The 15,646-nt window shown below is 38.6% G+C and overlaps 1 protein-coding gene across 3 annotated transcripts in view; it reads right to left on the bottom strand.

The window, feature by feature from the left end:
* Positions 1 to 8,454: 8,454 nt before the first annotated feature.
* ctnna1 (catenin (cadherin-associated protein), alpha 1) overlaps positions 8,455 to 15,646 on the bottom strand; it is an 81,614-nt gene continuing 74,422 nt past the window's right edge. For all 3 annotated transcript variants that reach the window (XM_041989502.1, XM_041989501.1, XM_041989503.1), the window contains exons 17-18: positions 11,371 to 11,505; positions 8,455 to 10,270 (exon numbers count right to left, since the gene is read on the bottom strand). In XM_041989502.1, coding sequence (XP_041845436.1) covers positions 9,983 to 10,270; positions 11,371 to 11,505 — 423 coding nt within the window. In that variant the 3' untranslated portion in view covers positions 8,455 to 9,982. The remainder of the gene's footprint in view (positions 10,271 to 11,370; positions 11,506 to 15,646) is intronic.

The raw sequence follows: 15,646 nt of genomic DNA, 5'->3' as shown, positions 1-15,646 counted from the left end.
AGGATATTTAATCAGCTTAAACATTTAAAATGTGATGTAGCATGTCTGCAGAAAACCCACCTACTGGTTAAAGACCAAGTCAGACTTACAGGTAGCATATTTCATTCTAATCTTAATATAAAAACTTGTGGAACATCCATGTTGATTCATACAAAGATTCAGTTTCATGTGACCACTTTTATCTCAGACCATCAAGGATGACTTGTGTGGGCTGGACCACCCTTTTATAAGCCTGTGGGTTTGGTAAACATACATGCCCCAAATTGGGATTATGGGAAAATTTCTGGGACAATTTCTGGGTATAATGATCTAATTTATTCCAGATTTGGATCCAAACCAACTGATTTTTAGTTAAAACCTAAACTGTGGTAATAAATCCATCACTTGGCTATACATTTTCTACAAAGGCCAAACTGCTATCAGATTTTATGGACGAGATAGGAGGTGTTTTTTTATTCCTACAGAGAAAGTCCTTTTCTTTTTTCTCCTCCGTACATTACTCATATAGTCGAACAGACTTTTTCTCCATTGACCAGAACCTTCTCGCCTTTGTCACAAAAGTTATATACTTGTCTATGATTGAATCAGATCAAGCCCCTGTATTACTAGATTTTGCATTCCCTCTTTATAAGTTAGAACGCCCCTCTTGGAAAATAGACCCCAATCCTTTGGCTGATGACAGCTTTTTGTGAAATGAAATCCCAAAATATAGATGACTTCATAGAACGAAAAAATTACATCTCCCTTTCTCTCCTTTGGGAAATATTACAAGCTGTAATCAGGGGTGAGATTATACCATATTCAGCTAAAACGAATAAAATTAAAAAATTAAACAAGAGGAGTTCATTAAATCAAAATCTATGGTGGATGTTCAGTCTCCCTCTGAGCTTTATAAAAAGAAGCTGGATGATATAATTTGATATCAACTGAAAACTCTTGTTAAAATCACACGGATATTTCTATGAGCATGGCGACAAAGCTGGACGCTTATTAGCACACCAAATTAATTCATGTTGAGAAGCTCAGCTTCCCAAATATTGAAAGATGATGGTGAGTTTACTATTAACCCAGTAGAAATGAATGAAAATGAATAAAACATTCACCTCATTTTATTCAATCCTGTATATGTCATGAGAGACGATAAAAGATTGCTCTGATGTGGAACATTTTTTTCAATGACCTCCAAGCCCCTTTAAGACTGAGCTTCTGAGGTATAGATAACACAGAATGTGGCTCATATCAACCCGTCACCCTCCTAAACAGTGATGTGAAGATCTTGAGCCTAGAAGCCACAATGCATGAAGTAATCTCTGGTGACCAAACTGGTTTCATTTCAGGGCATCTTTATTTATAAATATCCGCCGACTTTTAAATGTGATTTACTCTCCTGCATCCAGTGTGGTAGCCGAGGTGGTTGCTGTGCTTGACGCAGAGAAAGCGTTTCATAGGGTAGAACAAGCATAGCCTACTTATTTGCATGTTTAAAGAAATTTGGTTATGGCCCAAATTTTATTTCATGGATTAAACCTTCATATACAGTACCTCCCCCTCTGTAATTACAAATGGAAAGTACTCACTAGGGCTGCCCAATCAATCCACTGCTATTTGCCTTGTCCATAGACCCCTTATCAATTACACTCAACACCTTAACTTTCAATTAGTGGAATTCATATGGGTATGGGACATAGAGAATCTCTGTACACAGATGATTTATTACCTCTGCCATTGTCTGTCTGAAACATAGCTCAAAAAGTTATAAACAGATTTAGAACAAATTTTCAGGAAATTTCAGAAATCGAATAAGAAACGAGTGATCAGATTTTGGGAGGTGGTCCGGATCACTAGCTGGATCTAGGAACTTTTTAAAGGATTCTTCACTATGGAGAGATTGGGATAATTGGGATAAAAACCCATGCCTTGAGGAAATTTGGGGCTTTTTCTGGATAAAAATTGAACTTCAGTAAAAGTGAATGCTATCCTGTTAATAACCTGCTTTTCCAAATACAAGATGATGTTCAACCATTCAAAATGTCTAAAGATTGCTTTAAATACTTATTTGAAAAAAAAAAAACAACTAAATTAGACCTAAAAAAAAAAAAACAAAGGAAAGCCCTCCACCTGTCCTTAGTAGGAAAGTGAACTGTATCAAAACGAATGTGCTTTTCCTGTTTTAGTGTTATCCTGATTTACCTCCCTAAATATTTCTTTAAATCTTTTGATAAGGCTTTTATTTATTTAAATGGGATGGAAAAAAGCCTAGAATTGCTACAGAGGTCTAAAAATCAACATAGCTTTGCTGTTCCAAAAATTGTTTTATTATTATTGGGCCTCAGCTGTTCAAAAAACCATGCATTGGCTCCATAACGCAGACACAGACTGGTGCCTCTTTGAAGCTGCATCTTGCATCTCAACCTCTGTTAAGAGTCCTGGCCACCTCCAGCCCAACCCTCCCTTTCTTGAAATACAATCCACAAATCATGAATACTCTCGAAACATCGTTTCAGCTTAGACAGAACTTCAGATTTGAAATTCCTCTTCATTTAAGTCCCATACACAATAATCACCTTTTCCCCCAGTTAAGGTTAGACTCTGAATTCACTCTGGCAAAAGCGAGACATTCATCATTTTAAAGACATGTACATAAACTCTTTTTTGTGTGTGTGTGTGTATGAGCTTTGACCATTTGTTACATAAGTTCAGTCCATTTTGTTTCTTACAAATCTGCTACTTTCTTCAGCATGAGTCTAACTTTCCATACATATCATCACTCTATTCAACTCTAATTTTAAGAATAAATAACTGTATGTCCTCGTTAAAAGACGCAAACCTTGCAAAGGTCAGAGCACATTGGGTAGGTGACACAGCAATGGCCATATTTGGTACAACAGAAAGAAGACACTCTACTATGAGGAAAAGTTATAAAAACATAATTGCTTTTACAATATCACCTGCATGCAGAAGGATATTATTACACTGGATGTTAAATAATCCACCTCTGAGGTTTAGTAACCTAATGCAATTCATACAGTTAGAGAAGATAAAATAAAGGGACCAAATTTGTCCAGAAATGGTCCAGGGACCAATTTTTTTTCCATCTTGGACCCTGTTCTGTTACACTTAAAACTTTGTCTGCTTTGTACCATTTAGCAGCTCCTCTTCCATATGCACTTGTGATTTATTTATCCATGTGAACCATATGTCCCGTACACAGTCTTAGTGATGTTAGGTTTTGTTCTTATGTTTTCTTGATTTTTCTGATTTAATTTATCTATTAATTTATTTATCTTTAATCTTATTCTGGAAGGATGTCTCACATGTTCCCGGGGAGTTAGGGATGGGAGCGTGTTATCATTGGAAAATACTGATATGAGCATTTTTTCATAGATCCAAACCTTGTCATGTTCAGCATCATGACGGCAGAATGAAGGTCTGGCTGCTGTGTTGTGCTATGCAAATTTGCTTTGCCAAGAGGAGCCTTAAGGATATGGTTATAATGATATAAGGCTTCCCAAGATAATTATGTATTTTTCTTTGTTTTTAATTTGTCTGTTGTTGAATTTATATATTAATGACCTGACAGGAGGGAACAAAAGAAAGAAGCATAAATATAAGAAAAGGATAGTGAAGCAAGGACAAAGGAGACATCTTTGTTGTTGTATTTTTCTTTTATATATACAAAAGAAAAGAACCACAACAACTGTAGGCTACAGTTAAACAGTTAAAAAAAAAAAGACATCAGCAGTTACACATGTAAAGAAACAGAAAAACATCCTGTGGCCTTGTTCCGAAAACACAGCAGACAATCATCAAGAGCAGCCAGCCCCAGCTGCCACCATGGAGCACAGAACCAGGCAGCCAACCACAGGGAGGACCATGCACCCACCCAGAAGGAGGCAGAGGAAGGCCGCAGTCAGAACCCCCACAGACATCAAGCACAGGCCAAAGGTGAATAAGGACATGAGCTCGTTGGCCTCGCCAAGCACCAGCCCCCCATGCGCGACCCAAGAGCAGGATCTAGGGCCTTGTGAGCTGGAGAGCCATCCACCTCCTTGAGAGAGGCCCAGCCCAGCACCCTGGAGGGCGGTGCCGCTCCAAACAACCATCCATCACCTGCACCTGCCCCAGTGCCCCATTGATGTCTTTGAGGACCATGACAGGCCCCCACCTCGCCCTCTCTAGGACCTGAGTTGGCTACAAACAATCCTTTTTATTATTTCTTAATATTTCCTCATGGTGTTTTGCTTTCTAGATACTACTCATTGATTTACACATTGGATGAGTCCATCACACTAACTCACAGACCTTTTTTTTTATTTCTTTATCTGTGAACTGCAGTAACTCTCGAAATATGTTATTTCCTTCCTTCCTGCATCAAACTCCAGTGACTTTTACCACCACTACCCCTCCTGCCTCCTAATACAACTATGTGTTGTTTCACTTCTGCAGCAATGAAATAAAAAGATAAAATAACAGGAACTGTAACTATGTCACAATCTAACAACCTTTGCTCTTAAGTTCTTGTGCTTTGTGCTGTTCACCTTCTTAGATATTGCACATGTTGTTATGAGACAAGGTTACATTTTACACTTGCTGCACAGTAGCAGTAAAAGAGATGTCTTTTATTTTCCTCTCTGAACATCCACTCTAATACACAAGGTGAGGTCAACTAGCTGTAGCTGTATAATTTAATCAGGATGTTCAACAATACAGTAAATTTTATGTACAATTTTATGGACAAACTAAAAAACTGGACAAAAAGTCACACAGTTACGTCTGTTTATTGCTACTCCAGTAAAACAAATGTGACAAAACTCAGACAAATCCAATACTGTCGCATTTTCAGATAGTAAATGCTTTGATGGTAAACGTGACCTTTCCTGGACATCTGCAGCGAACACCACTTACAATTATCCAACACTGTACAGCAGTAACTAACTAGACTAACTAAACAAGTTACAACAAATGTGTTAACAACCTCTATTTACAATGGAGTTAACCAAACATGCTGTCAGGTTGCTGTCATAAGGAACAATAAACTTATGTTATTAGTTCTCCATATTATTTCCCTAATTAGTTTGTTTTGTTTTTTTTATCAATAACATGGCAAAAAGTAGAAAAAAGAATTATTCATCCCTGGTTCCTTGAACCCAAGTAGACTTTACTTGGGAAAGACTAAACAAGCCACATTTAGTCTGAATTTTTGTTATACGGAAGTTTAAGTAAATAACATTTTAACAATACTTCTCTGTTTAAGTGAAATTACATCACTCAGGTAATACAGTATTAAAAGGTCCAGTTATTTTAGCTTAATTTAAATTTACCAGTTTACTGATGTAAAATATCAAAAATCACAAAAAAAAAGAAAAAAAAATCTTTCTCATTTTAGAAGCAGGGAATTACATTTTTTTCCTTTTTTTTTTGTAAACAGCTATACTATAAAGACCAGGATTAAAGGTCACATATTATGTAAAATTCACTTTTTAAAGGTTTTCTAAAAGTCATATTTGTCCTCATAGCCTGTGTATGAGGCCCAAAAATGAAAAAAAATTCTGTCACCTCTCTCACTTGCTTGCTCTGCTTTTTAGCAAATGTGTGACCTCACAAAGGGAAATAATCAGTCATTGACCCGCCCCCCTGGCTAGCTGAGCCTGCCCTCTTAAATCACCAAGCGGGCGCCAGCGAAAGCCGGATCCTCTCCCAGGGAGGGCGTGGACAAGCACCACTCATGAATATTTAAAAGTTTAGACACAGCATTTGGAATGGCTGAAATTAAGGACCAAGGCTGAATTAGGGGTAATACCCTTTGAAAACAATGTTGTTGGATCTCTGACACCCATATGAAATTGTTAAAAAAAATGTATGATATGGGACCTTTAAGGTGTTGTTTGGTGTTCTATATGTGGGATGTTGGAAACCTTGCATTTCCTTCCATGTCTAGGGGAAGGGCAGGACAGACCTGCCTGCCCAGCGTCAAGATGTCAGATTCCTGACAGTTATAAGCACAAATAAATTCACCTTGGTTGCTTGAACTTTAGCACAGACACATACAGTCTGACAGGCATGCAGTACATCTCAGATTATGTCTGTGTGTATTAGGATTAACCTATTTTGTGCTCTCCTTTTAAAGTTTCATATGTTTTGGGTCAGATTTTAGCTCTAAGTGGATCACATAAATTGCAGTTAAAAATGCATCTTTTTGCTTTAGTGCAAAGTATAATTAAGCCTCAACTTTTCCTCAACCCTAATGCTCCTAGTTAACATGCAACACATCGCTCACAGTGCGATAATGACACTCATGGTGTTCTCTCAGTCAGACTCACCTGAACTAATTTTCAGTTTTGATGGATTTTTTTTTTTTTCTAATTTTATTTCACTCTGGTCCAACTCAAACCAAACCATCTTACCTTAGCTTTTCTTAGTTGCACATTTATTGAAATCTTACACTTGGATGCATATTAAAAGCCTCTTCAGACCTCCGACTAAAATCCATCCCGGGTGAGCAGATCAGTTTGACAGATGCGAACCCAGTTTAGACCAGACTAAAAATGCATTTAGATCTGCTTCAGACTGGGGTTTTTCTGTTTGGCTCCCTTGGGTTGCTTTGGTGGGTCACTGAGACTGTCTACTAAAAAAACAAAAAACAGAACAGACTACTACTCAGCGAGGTCCTTCAAAATTTCTGCATGACATTACACATTATCTCTAAGAAGATAGCGTAACCTGCTTTGTAGATGTGTACGAGCAGTGGCATCAGAATCTTAAAGAATCTGAATAAACTGATGAAGAAAGCAGGCTCTGTGCTGAGGACAAATCTGGAGCCCCTGAAGCAAATAACACACAGAAGAATAATACAACCTTTTTCAGTGTCTTCAGTCAGAGGCTTCTTCAGCTTCATTACAACAATAAAATGGTACAGGGCATTCCTGCCCACAGAAACAGACCTGTGTTATGACTGTTTATAATAAGTAATGACTGTTATTTATTTTGCACCATTATAACTTCCCTTTTACGATTAATGAAGTATAATTTAATTAAGTCCATTTAATCCAGTCAGGGTGTGTTATTACTTTGTGTGTACTTGATCCACACAAACATTTAGTGTATTAACTCATTAAAGCTCAACCCAAGAAAAAATGGAGAAAATTTGTTTTTTTTTTTTTTTTAATTCTGAAGTCTTTATTTGGCCTTCTAATAAAATTAGAAAAAATAAACCATTTTTTTATATATTCACCATTTATTACCATTTGAAACATCAAAATTATAGTTTATTATTGCATTATTGTTGTATCCATCAGGAAGCAGAAGACAAGCATCAGATTGTGTACAACAGGGTTTTGTGCCAAGTTTTTACCGTACAATGATGCAAAAGGTCTCAGAAACTGTATTGTTCCACCCAGGTTTTTCCTGCTTCGAGGTCAAAAAGTCTGTTTCTGTGGCTGCCTTCCACATATGGAGTAATGACCCATTTAATTGGGTGCTCCTGGTTTGTTATGATTCACCACAACTTTGGATCATGTCACACTTGAGCAGATTTTATTGCATATAATCTTCCCTAAGGGTTCTCCAATATAGTCCTAAAAACCTTGTGTTTCCATACCATGTGGACAAATGTGGGCCAAGTCAGCCAACCATACCCATCAGGAGATGACAAAAAACTAATAAAATGAAGGTGACTGTACCTTCCCATTGTTACAGGGATGGCATTTCATAACCACCCCTGCTAGCATCTATAATGAGCCTGTTTTCTGTAAATGTCTGTATTCTCATTAGGGTAAATGCAGTCAGAGTTGACATTAGGGAAAAAGAAAAATCTCCAAATCACTTAATTCTTTCAATAAAGCAGCTTTCAGGAATGGTTCATTTAATTAAGCCATACATAGGATGCAAATCTTACATTATCCATTTTGTTGTGGGTTTCTCTTGGAGATTCTGGGAAGCTTATATGCAGATGAGGAAGAATACGTGGTCTGTTTAACCAGGTCAGTAAACAATACCCACAAAACACTTTCCTTAAATGAATACACATGTGTAAAAGGATGAAAAGGTGGATTTGTCTTTTAAAAGAAAACTGACTAATGTGTCATTACGGCACTTTTTGCTGCTGCACACACGGCAAGTCTGTCACAAGCTGCTGTTTAAAGATCACCCTGAGACTAAAACATGAGTTTGTTAAAATCTGACATTTTTATGAGTGATGATAAACCAGAGCGATTCAATTACATGTCACAACAGGATTTTATATACAGCGTTTAGGTTAGGCATAAAGACTATATGGAGTTCTATATAAATTGTTGTGCACTTCAGCATATGGTGCAATGTGCTAAAATTAATTTATAAGGGTGTGTTGCAACATGGGTGGGGTTTAATGGCAAAACAACACATTCAAAGAGCAAATGCTCAAAAGATGAGAGAAAACTTCAGCAAGCTGCAGTACAGAGAAAAAACAAAACAGTGGACTGGACTAATTGTTTATTTAAGATATAAATCAGGCACATTATTAATAAGAATGGTGTGCACTAATAAAGTCAACTCTCAATAAAAAAGAAAAAAAATACACAGCAAAATAGTGTGATGTCACTCAAGATCCAAATCAAAACAGAAGGAAAGATGAAGACTGAGGAGAGGAAATAATGCTACCTTATAAAAATCCACTTGTCAAATAAACAAACACTCATCCTGCAAGAGTTCACAGATGTTAGCCTAGAAAACAAGGTGTCATCTCCAAGACCAAAGCAGCAGGATTTCAAAGCCTTGTTGTAGACCAATGTACCACTCTGGTTCTGAAGCACAGTGTGTGTGCATGAGTAGAAAACACGCTACACAGAACAACTCCATCCCGCTGATTTTACTTGAAGTAAAAACAAAACAGAAACCAAAGACATTTTCTTCTTTAAAGCATGAACATCTAAAGGCTGTTTCTGGGTTTTATATTAAGAATATGACTGACATAAAATTCTGATTAGTGTTCAGGCTCAACGACAAGTAATACAAACAATAAGCATTTAATGGCAGTTAAATTGCATCTCCAAAGTCTAAGCTGCGAAGAGAAAATGATATTGATCGTCTAAATTGAACGGCTTTAGAATGTGGAGGTGCTTGCTTTCACTGATGCTAATGAAGCTTGTCGGCTTGGGACGTACAGACTCATTCTGTAGTTCACTGGGTTCTCCCAGACACAGTTTAGGCTAATTTACAAATTGTGACTAAACTGGTGTGTGTGCCCTTAGTGTTGGATCAAACTCGCATACCACTTACAAAGAAAAAAAGAAAAGAAAAAGAAAGGACAATTTGTCACCTTTGGTTTAGCAGATATCAAAACATGATTTGAGATGATAAATTTATAAATAAATGACATTTAACAGGCCGAATGCAAAAAGGAGACAAATCAAAGAAGTGAAAATAACATCGGGGTTAGTTTCGTTTCATTTGAGCTGTTTATAGCGGCGTGACGAACAAAACGTGTATGAAGTTTTAAAAATGCAGGCACACATGGAAACAGCCTGAGGCCGGTTTGTTACGAGGAACCAAAACATGTTTAAAATTCACCAGTTTAACTCAGAACATCCAGAATAACTACAGTTATCGCTCAAGATAAATGCAAGGCAGATGATATTTTGCATAGCTGATATTTGCAGTACAGGAAACAGTTTGCCAAAATAAAAAAAATAATGGAAAACCATCGACCCAATAGTTTTACTATAAAACTGGTTAGAACACAAAATTATCAAAAGCCTCTTGGAATTAGTTTCTACATGAATTAAATCCACTCTATGTCCTCCAGAACACGTGAAAGGAAAAAGCCTGGTCCAGTTGTTAATGCTAACATTTAGAGCAAAATCCAAACTTATGGAATGGGAAGGAGGCAGTGCGGGAATATAGTGGATCAAACAGAGACAACAGGCCTTCTCTTTGATACAATAAACAGCTCTAGTTTAAATTCATTGGTCACAAACTTGTGTTTTCTTAAATCAGTGAAGTGTGTCTAGATGCTATCCATGGCTTTGAATTCGCTCAGAGCCTGCACAGGGTTGACATGCTTCTTGTGGGAGGATCTCTTGACTTTGGCCTGCCCGTCGTCCTGCTTCTCCCTCTTCACCAGAGGCTTCTTCTCAGGCGCTTTCATCCTCCAGGAGACTGCAGGCATATTCAGGGCCTCCATGCCTCTGTTCTTCTGGTACTTGGTAGAGGCGACGTAGGAGGCCTTGACGGTGGATACCACAGCATTCATCAGGTTCTTTGCAGCCTGAATGAGGGACATGGCGCTGTCCAACTGATTACATGAAGAGACATGAGAAAAGGTAGAGGGGGTTGTTAGTCTTGTCAAATACTAGAAACAACTCTGCGTATTTCTAATAGGTCCAGTTTTTAATTCAAACCGAAGGGAAAATGGCACCAATCTCTCATGTCTTCTGGTTTTGCACTGCAGGTTCTCTGAATATTAACAACCATTTCCTTGTCTGGCATACAAACGGGTAAATTTTAGAATAAGTAAAAAGGTCACACTAATTTAATCTGCTCACTTTAATAGCCCCAGAGACACTAGTGACACTTGAGTGGAAGTGTCGGAAGCAGACTTGCATTTCAGTCCTTCAGAAAGGAGGGGCAAATTCATTATTTCCTACAGACCCAACCAACAGATTTTTAATTATTTTAAACTGGCAAGTAAGTGGTTAATTAATGCTTTAAGGGGCCTGTGAGCAATGGTCTTGAACAGTACTGTTAGGTGGCAAAAAGGTCAGAAAACATTTGCACATTGGCTCAGAGAGGCATTTATTCTGCTTATTCAATTTCAAACAAAACCTGCTAATTGCATAGCTAGAGAATGACCCACCCTACCCTGTGTGATCAAACCATCATTTTCATGTATTTAAACAACAATTAATAATGAACCTTTATAAAGTAGCCAGTGAGTGTTACTGACTCATCTTTTGAAGCCAGAAATTCATGGCATCCTGTTGAGATTTCATAGAAATAAACACAGTTCTGTTTACATCGATTGTTTCTCACCAAAACACAGAATGTGAAGTCGTGAAGTTACGGACAAAAAGACTGAATGTTCTACTTTTCTCTGAAACTTTCCATGTTTGCAGTAGTTTTCAGTCTTTCTGCTCTACTCTTACTTGCTACACTAAAAACAGCATTATTTACAGCCACTGCAACTACTTCAGCTACGTTAAAGCACAACACCTCTTTATTTCATTTTAAGGACCATGTGCAGGTACTTTATTTGTGGAAAATGAAAAAAATGGCTGCACCAGATTTAGCATTATGCTAATTTCCACTTTTAGTCTCTGCTGATCTTTAGGTACTTTTGGCTTTAATATAAGACAGGATAAAGAGTGGACAGGATTAAAAAGAAGCTGGACTTACCCCAGAGACAACCAGCTCTCCTCCCAGGTTCTGAACTTCAGCCTTGACTTTGCTGCAGATGTTGAGCTGGTGGCAATACAAGGAAATCCGCTGCAGGTAGGCGAGCAGGTCCTGCTTACAGGAAGAGTCAGGGCACTGCAAGACAAACAAGTATACATGTAAACACTTAACACGTTCAGAGTTGTAATAATGACTGGTGCTGCTTTTGTAGAATTTTTATACTTAACAACGACATCACACTAAGATATGAGGGTAACAGAGTGACAGCCAACGTTAAAGAAGGTATACACTCAGAGCCAACATGACACACACCCACAACTTGGTCTCTCATCTTCACAAGATGAAGTGTGAACACGTCACCAGCAACGCAAATTCAACTAGAAGGCAACCAGTGCTGCCAGTCAAATGCTGGTGGGAGTAATCCGCTGTGAAATCTTTTTGGCAACAAAACTAAGAAGAAATGAGGCAGTAGTAAAAAAAAAAAAAAAATGTCCAGAATCTCCACATCTGTCAAAAGCTCCCAATAATCTGAGCCATGCTGATGTGTGTTTAGAAGGAAGATTAAAATAGGCCGTGCATCATTGTTTTCTAGATAAAGACATGAAACTGGGAAAGGGGGGAGTCATGCACCTCATCTGTGTGTAAGTAAGAGCCAACATGGCGGATTATGCTGCACTTGATGCTGAAGCTGCTGCTACGACTCTGCTCATTAATGGCACCATTTGCGAGTTAAAACAGGGATGGTGCTGTTTGGTTAGCAGTGAGTAATGAATATGTCCTTTGTGGCATCACATTGAAATCTGGTGAAAAGGACTTCAAAATACCATTTAGTCTAATAAAAAGCTCAAAATGTCTGGCAAAAAAAGTTTTGACTCTTAGAATTTAATATAAAATTTAAAAGCCTTTTGCTTCTGCTTATAGACATGTCATTGTCAAAATACAGCCAAGAAGCACAGAAATCACTGCATTAGGTAGAAAAAAAATCCATTAACTTCAAGAAACCAAATTCATTATCATAAAATCCACTTGAATGTGGCAGCATGTGAAGAACCCCACAAATGCATCTCATTTAAACATTGGCAATCTCTCTGAATCATTTCATCTCATCGTAATTAGACTCGGGCTCTACCTTGGAACACCATTTCCAATCTCTTTCCTGTTTTGCTAAACAAGCCCCCTGCCAGCACAGTAATTAGGCCACAGTGCTCTTCTTAGCTGCTCATCAAGTGAAGGATGTAAACACCTTGACGGGGGCTCTGACGCTTTACATCAGATCATCAGAATGACCTAAGTCACAAATGGTTCATCAATAGACTGACTTTGTTCCAAATAAGAGGCTGGCAGCTTTCCACATCATCTACTAAACAAGAACTGGGATGGTCATGTATGTGAACAAGTCAAAAGGAAACACTGACAGACACCTGTATTTTCAAGAAGTCGTAAATTATAAGTGCAGGGAGAAGGTGAAGGAGACTTTAGAGCAGCTAATCTAGTAACTGATGAAACCTCTGCAGGGAAGAAACCGACGAGATCAGCGCTGAGGAACTTGAGCCTGAAAATGTTTCTGGATGTTTCTAGAAGAAAAGAAGAAGTCCAGCTAAAAGTCAACAAATGACGCAGAGTTTGCATAATTTCTACCTGTCAATAACAGTCTTTACAGATACTTAAGTAAGCTCATCTAACAGCAGGTGAAAAGTCATTTTCTTCTATGCAAAGACAGTAAGACGAAACATCACAGGGATCATGAATTTTTGGACACGTCAAACAGACTACAACTCATGATGGATCTAATCCTGCTGAGCACATCAGTATCCCTGGTGGGAGTAAAGAGTGCACCACTGAATATAGTGCACTCACTCCCAGATATACAGCTGTGCATGCATTTATACTGCCAGCACTACTGTGCTCATTCATACACAATGTACATCAAAGTGATGGGACACTATAGCAGAGCAAGGACACAAAATATTCAACCAGCACACCCTTTCGCCACAATCAAAGAAAGCCTCCATCTAAATACGTAAATCCACAAACAAGTAAATCCATTTAAATCCCAACTTCAATTATTGATAATTGTACCAATATCACATGAAAATTTAAATAGTTATCCAAGTCTTCTTTATCACAGACATCCAGTAATGATTCATTCACAGAGTGGCTATGAAGTGAGAAAAAAGATGTAAGAGTTGACATTCTATTAAAGAAAGGTATGTGGGGGGGAGATGAAGGGGCAGAAGAGCTGGAGGGGATGATCATCTAACAGGAAAGGACTAATACATGGCTGCTGGACTGGTGAATATGTGGGGTGGGGAGGCAGAAAGGTTTTACAAAGAACGGGAAAGAACCGGAGAAAAATCAGCGGAAAAGACAAGGATGAAGAGAGAGCCGGAGGGGGAACAGTGTGGAGGAGTAAATAAGGGAGAAATTCAGCTGGGGAAAAGGAAACGCGGACGAGAGGATTCAACTGAAGTTGGGAGAGGCGTTTAAGTCAGAGTGAGACAGCGAGTGTGCGAAAGAGTGCGTGCACAAAGACACACATGCAACTGCAAAGACCTGGAATGAGGCTGAATGCAGCAGCCATGCTAATGAAGGCTTGGGGAAGTATTCAGACGGCTGAGAGCAGGGCACTGTGAAAGCATCACTTGTGCTCATACTCCGCTCAGCTGCTGGCTTCCCTCAGCACTCAGGAAACTCTGCAAGGCTGCTCAGACTGTGACATGTGAATACATAAGCTGCACCGAGAGGGGAGACAAGAACACCTTGGATTGTTTTGGCAAAGCAAATGAAGTCTGTGCCTGTAATTAATGTGATGGTCATAATTACATGATTAAAACCTGAAACTGAAGTGCCTCACAAACACACCTTCATTTTGCCAAGAAACCAGATCAATAGGCAAGATACCAAGAGAATTTTTAGGTTTCTGCTTTTAAAGGCTATGAACAATTGATGAGGCGAGTGGCATAATTCAGGTAAGCCTACTCAGCATGCGTGTTTTGTCTGTGGGCTGTGAAAACACCATAATTCTGCAGCTAAGTGTAACCCAGCTGCTGAAACAATCAAGTTCCATTTCACAAAATGTACCATGCTAGATCCCCCCACCACCTTTGGTCTTTGCACAAAAAAAAAAAAAAAATGCCCTTCAAGACTTTTGCTGTGGCCAGCTATAGATAGTGATGGCAAAGCAGAAAGATGTGCAGTGGAAACTTCATGGCATGATGCTTTTCAAGGCAAACTAATAGAAAAGGTGAGTCACCATCTTTCAAAAGGACTCAGCAGTGGAGCCAGAAATGTCAACGAATCTTGTGTAACTATTCCTAACCCCTCCACTGTGCTGATGTAGATTTTTGGAAATGAGAAAAGTCATCAAAAGGTGAAGCTGGGTCATAACATAGAAGAAGATTAAGATTTACTAAATGAATCTCTCAAAAATGCCTAATATGACTAGAGTATGGACCATTCTCAGCTTTCATCACTGATCACGTGACTTGCACGTTGGAAACGTTCGTAGGTGGCAAAAAGATAAACAAAGTTAGCGTACTGCTACTGCTCAGCTACTACAACTAGCTTTCTGCATCAAAAAACACTAATGGCACACCCGTGTTGTGTCTTTGGATGTTCCAATCAACATCTCAAGAATGGGATTTTAATTTCCAGACTGCCTGCTGACCCTGAACGACGGGCTAAACATGTTGCTGCCGTCAAATGAGTTACCTGGAAACTGTCAGAAAGCTCTCAGCTGTGTAGCTAGCACTTTGTTGGTGGTAAGTTTCTTTTGCTTTGCAAGTCTACTTATGGTTAGCTGTTCTAATTTTGAATATATTTACTTACGAAAAATTAAGGCAATGCATTGCTGAAATGCAGCAAACTGCAGTGGTTTAACGTCACTGCGCCCCGGGACCAGACCCTTCACATTAGTCTGTTGCTAATGGACGTGTGATTGAGGCTAATTTCCCCAGCCTATGTCCGGGACCATCTTCGTGATCCTCTGCACTCCTGGGAAAAGAAGGCAAAAAGGATGATCTGGAAAAGTCTGAAAGACGACAGCAAGCAAAAATAAATAAATAAATAAAAGAGAGCACAAACTACATTTCAGTTTTTAAAAATGGTCTTGTTCAGATATTCTTGTTCATTCAACAAGAAATACAAAAGCGTTCATGTGTAACCGGAAGGACAGTCAATACGTTTATTTGTAGGTCATGTTTTATGTATTTATGTATGTGGAGTTTGACATGTATTTTCCTTTGTGGTCTCAATAAATGAAACAGTCTTTAAATAG

Source organism: Melanotaenia boesemani, chromosome 7, assembly GCF_017639745.1.
Source record: "Melanotaenia boesemani isolate fMelBoe1 chromosome 7, fMelBoe1.pri, whole genome shotgun sequence".
Classification (NCBI taxonomy): Eukaryota; Metazoa; Chordata; class Actinopteri; order Atheriniformes; family Melanotaeniidae; genus Melanotaenia; species Melanotaenia boesemani.
Note: the sequence above shows the minus strand (reverse complement) of the source record. Positions and strands in the feature narration are given on the sequence as shown.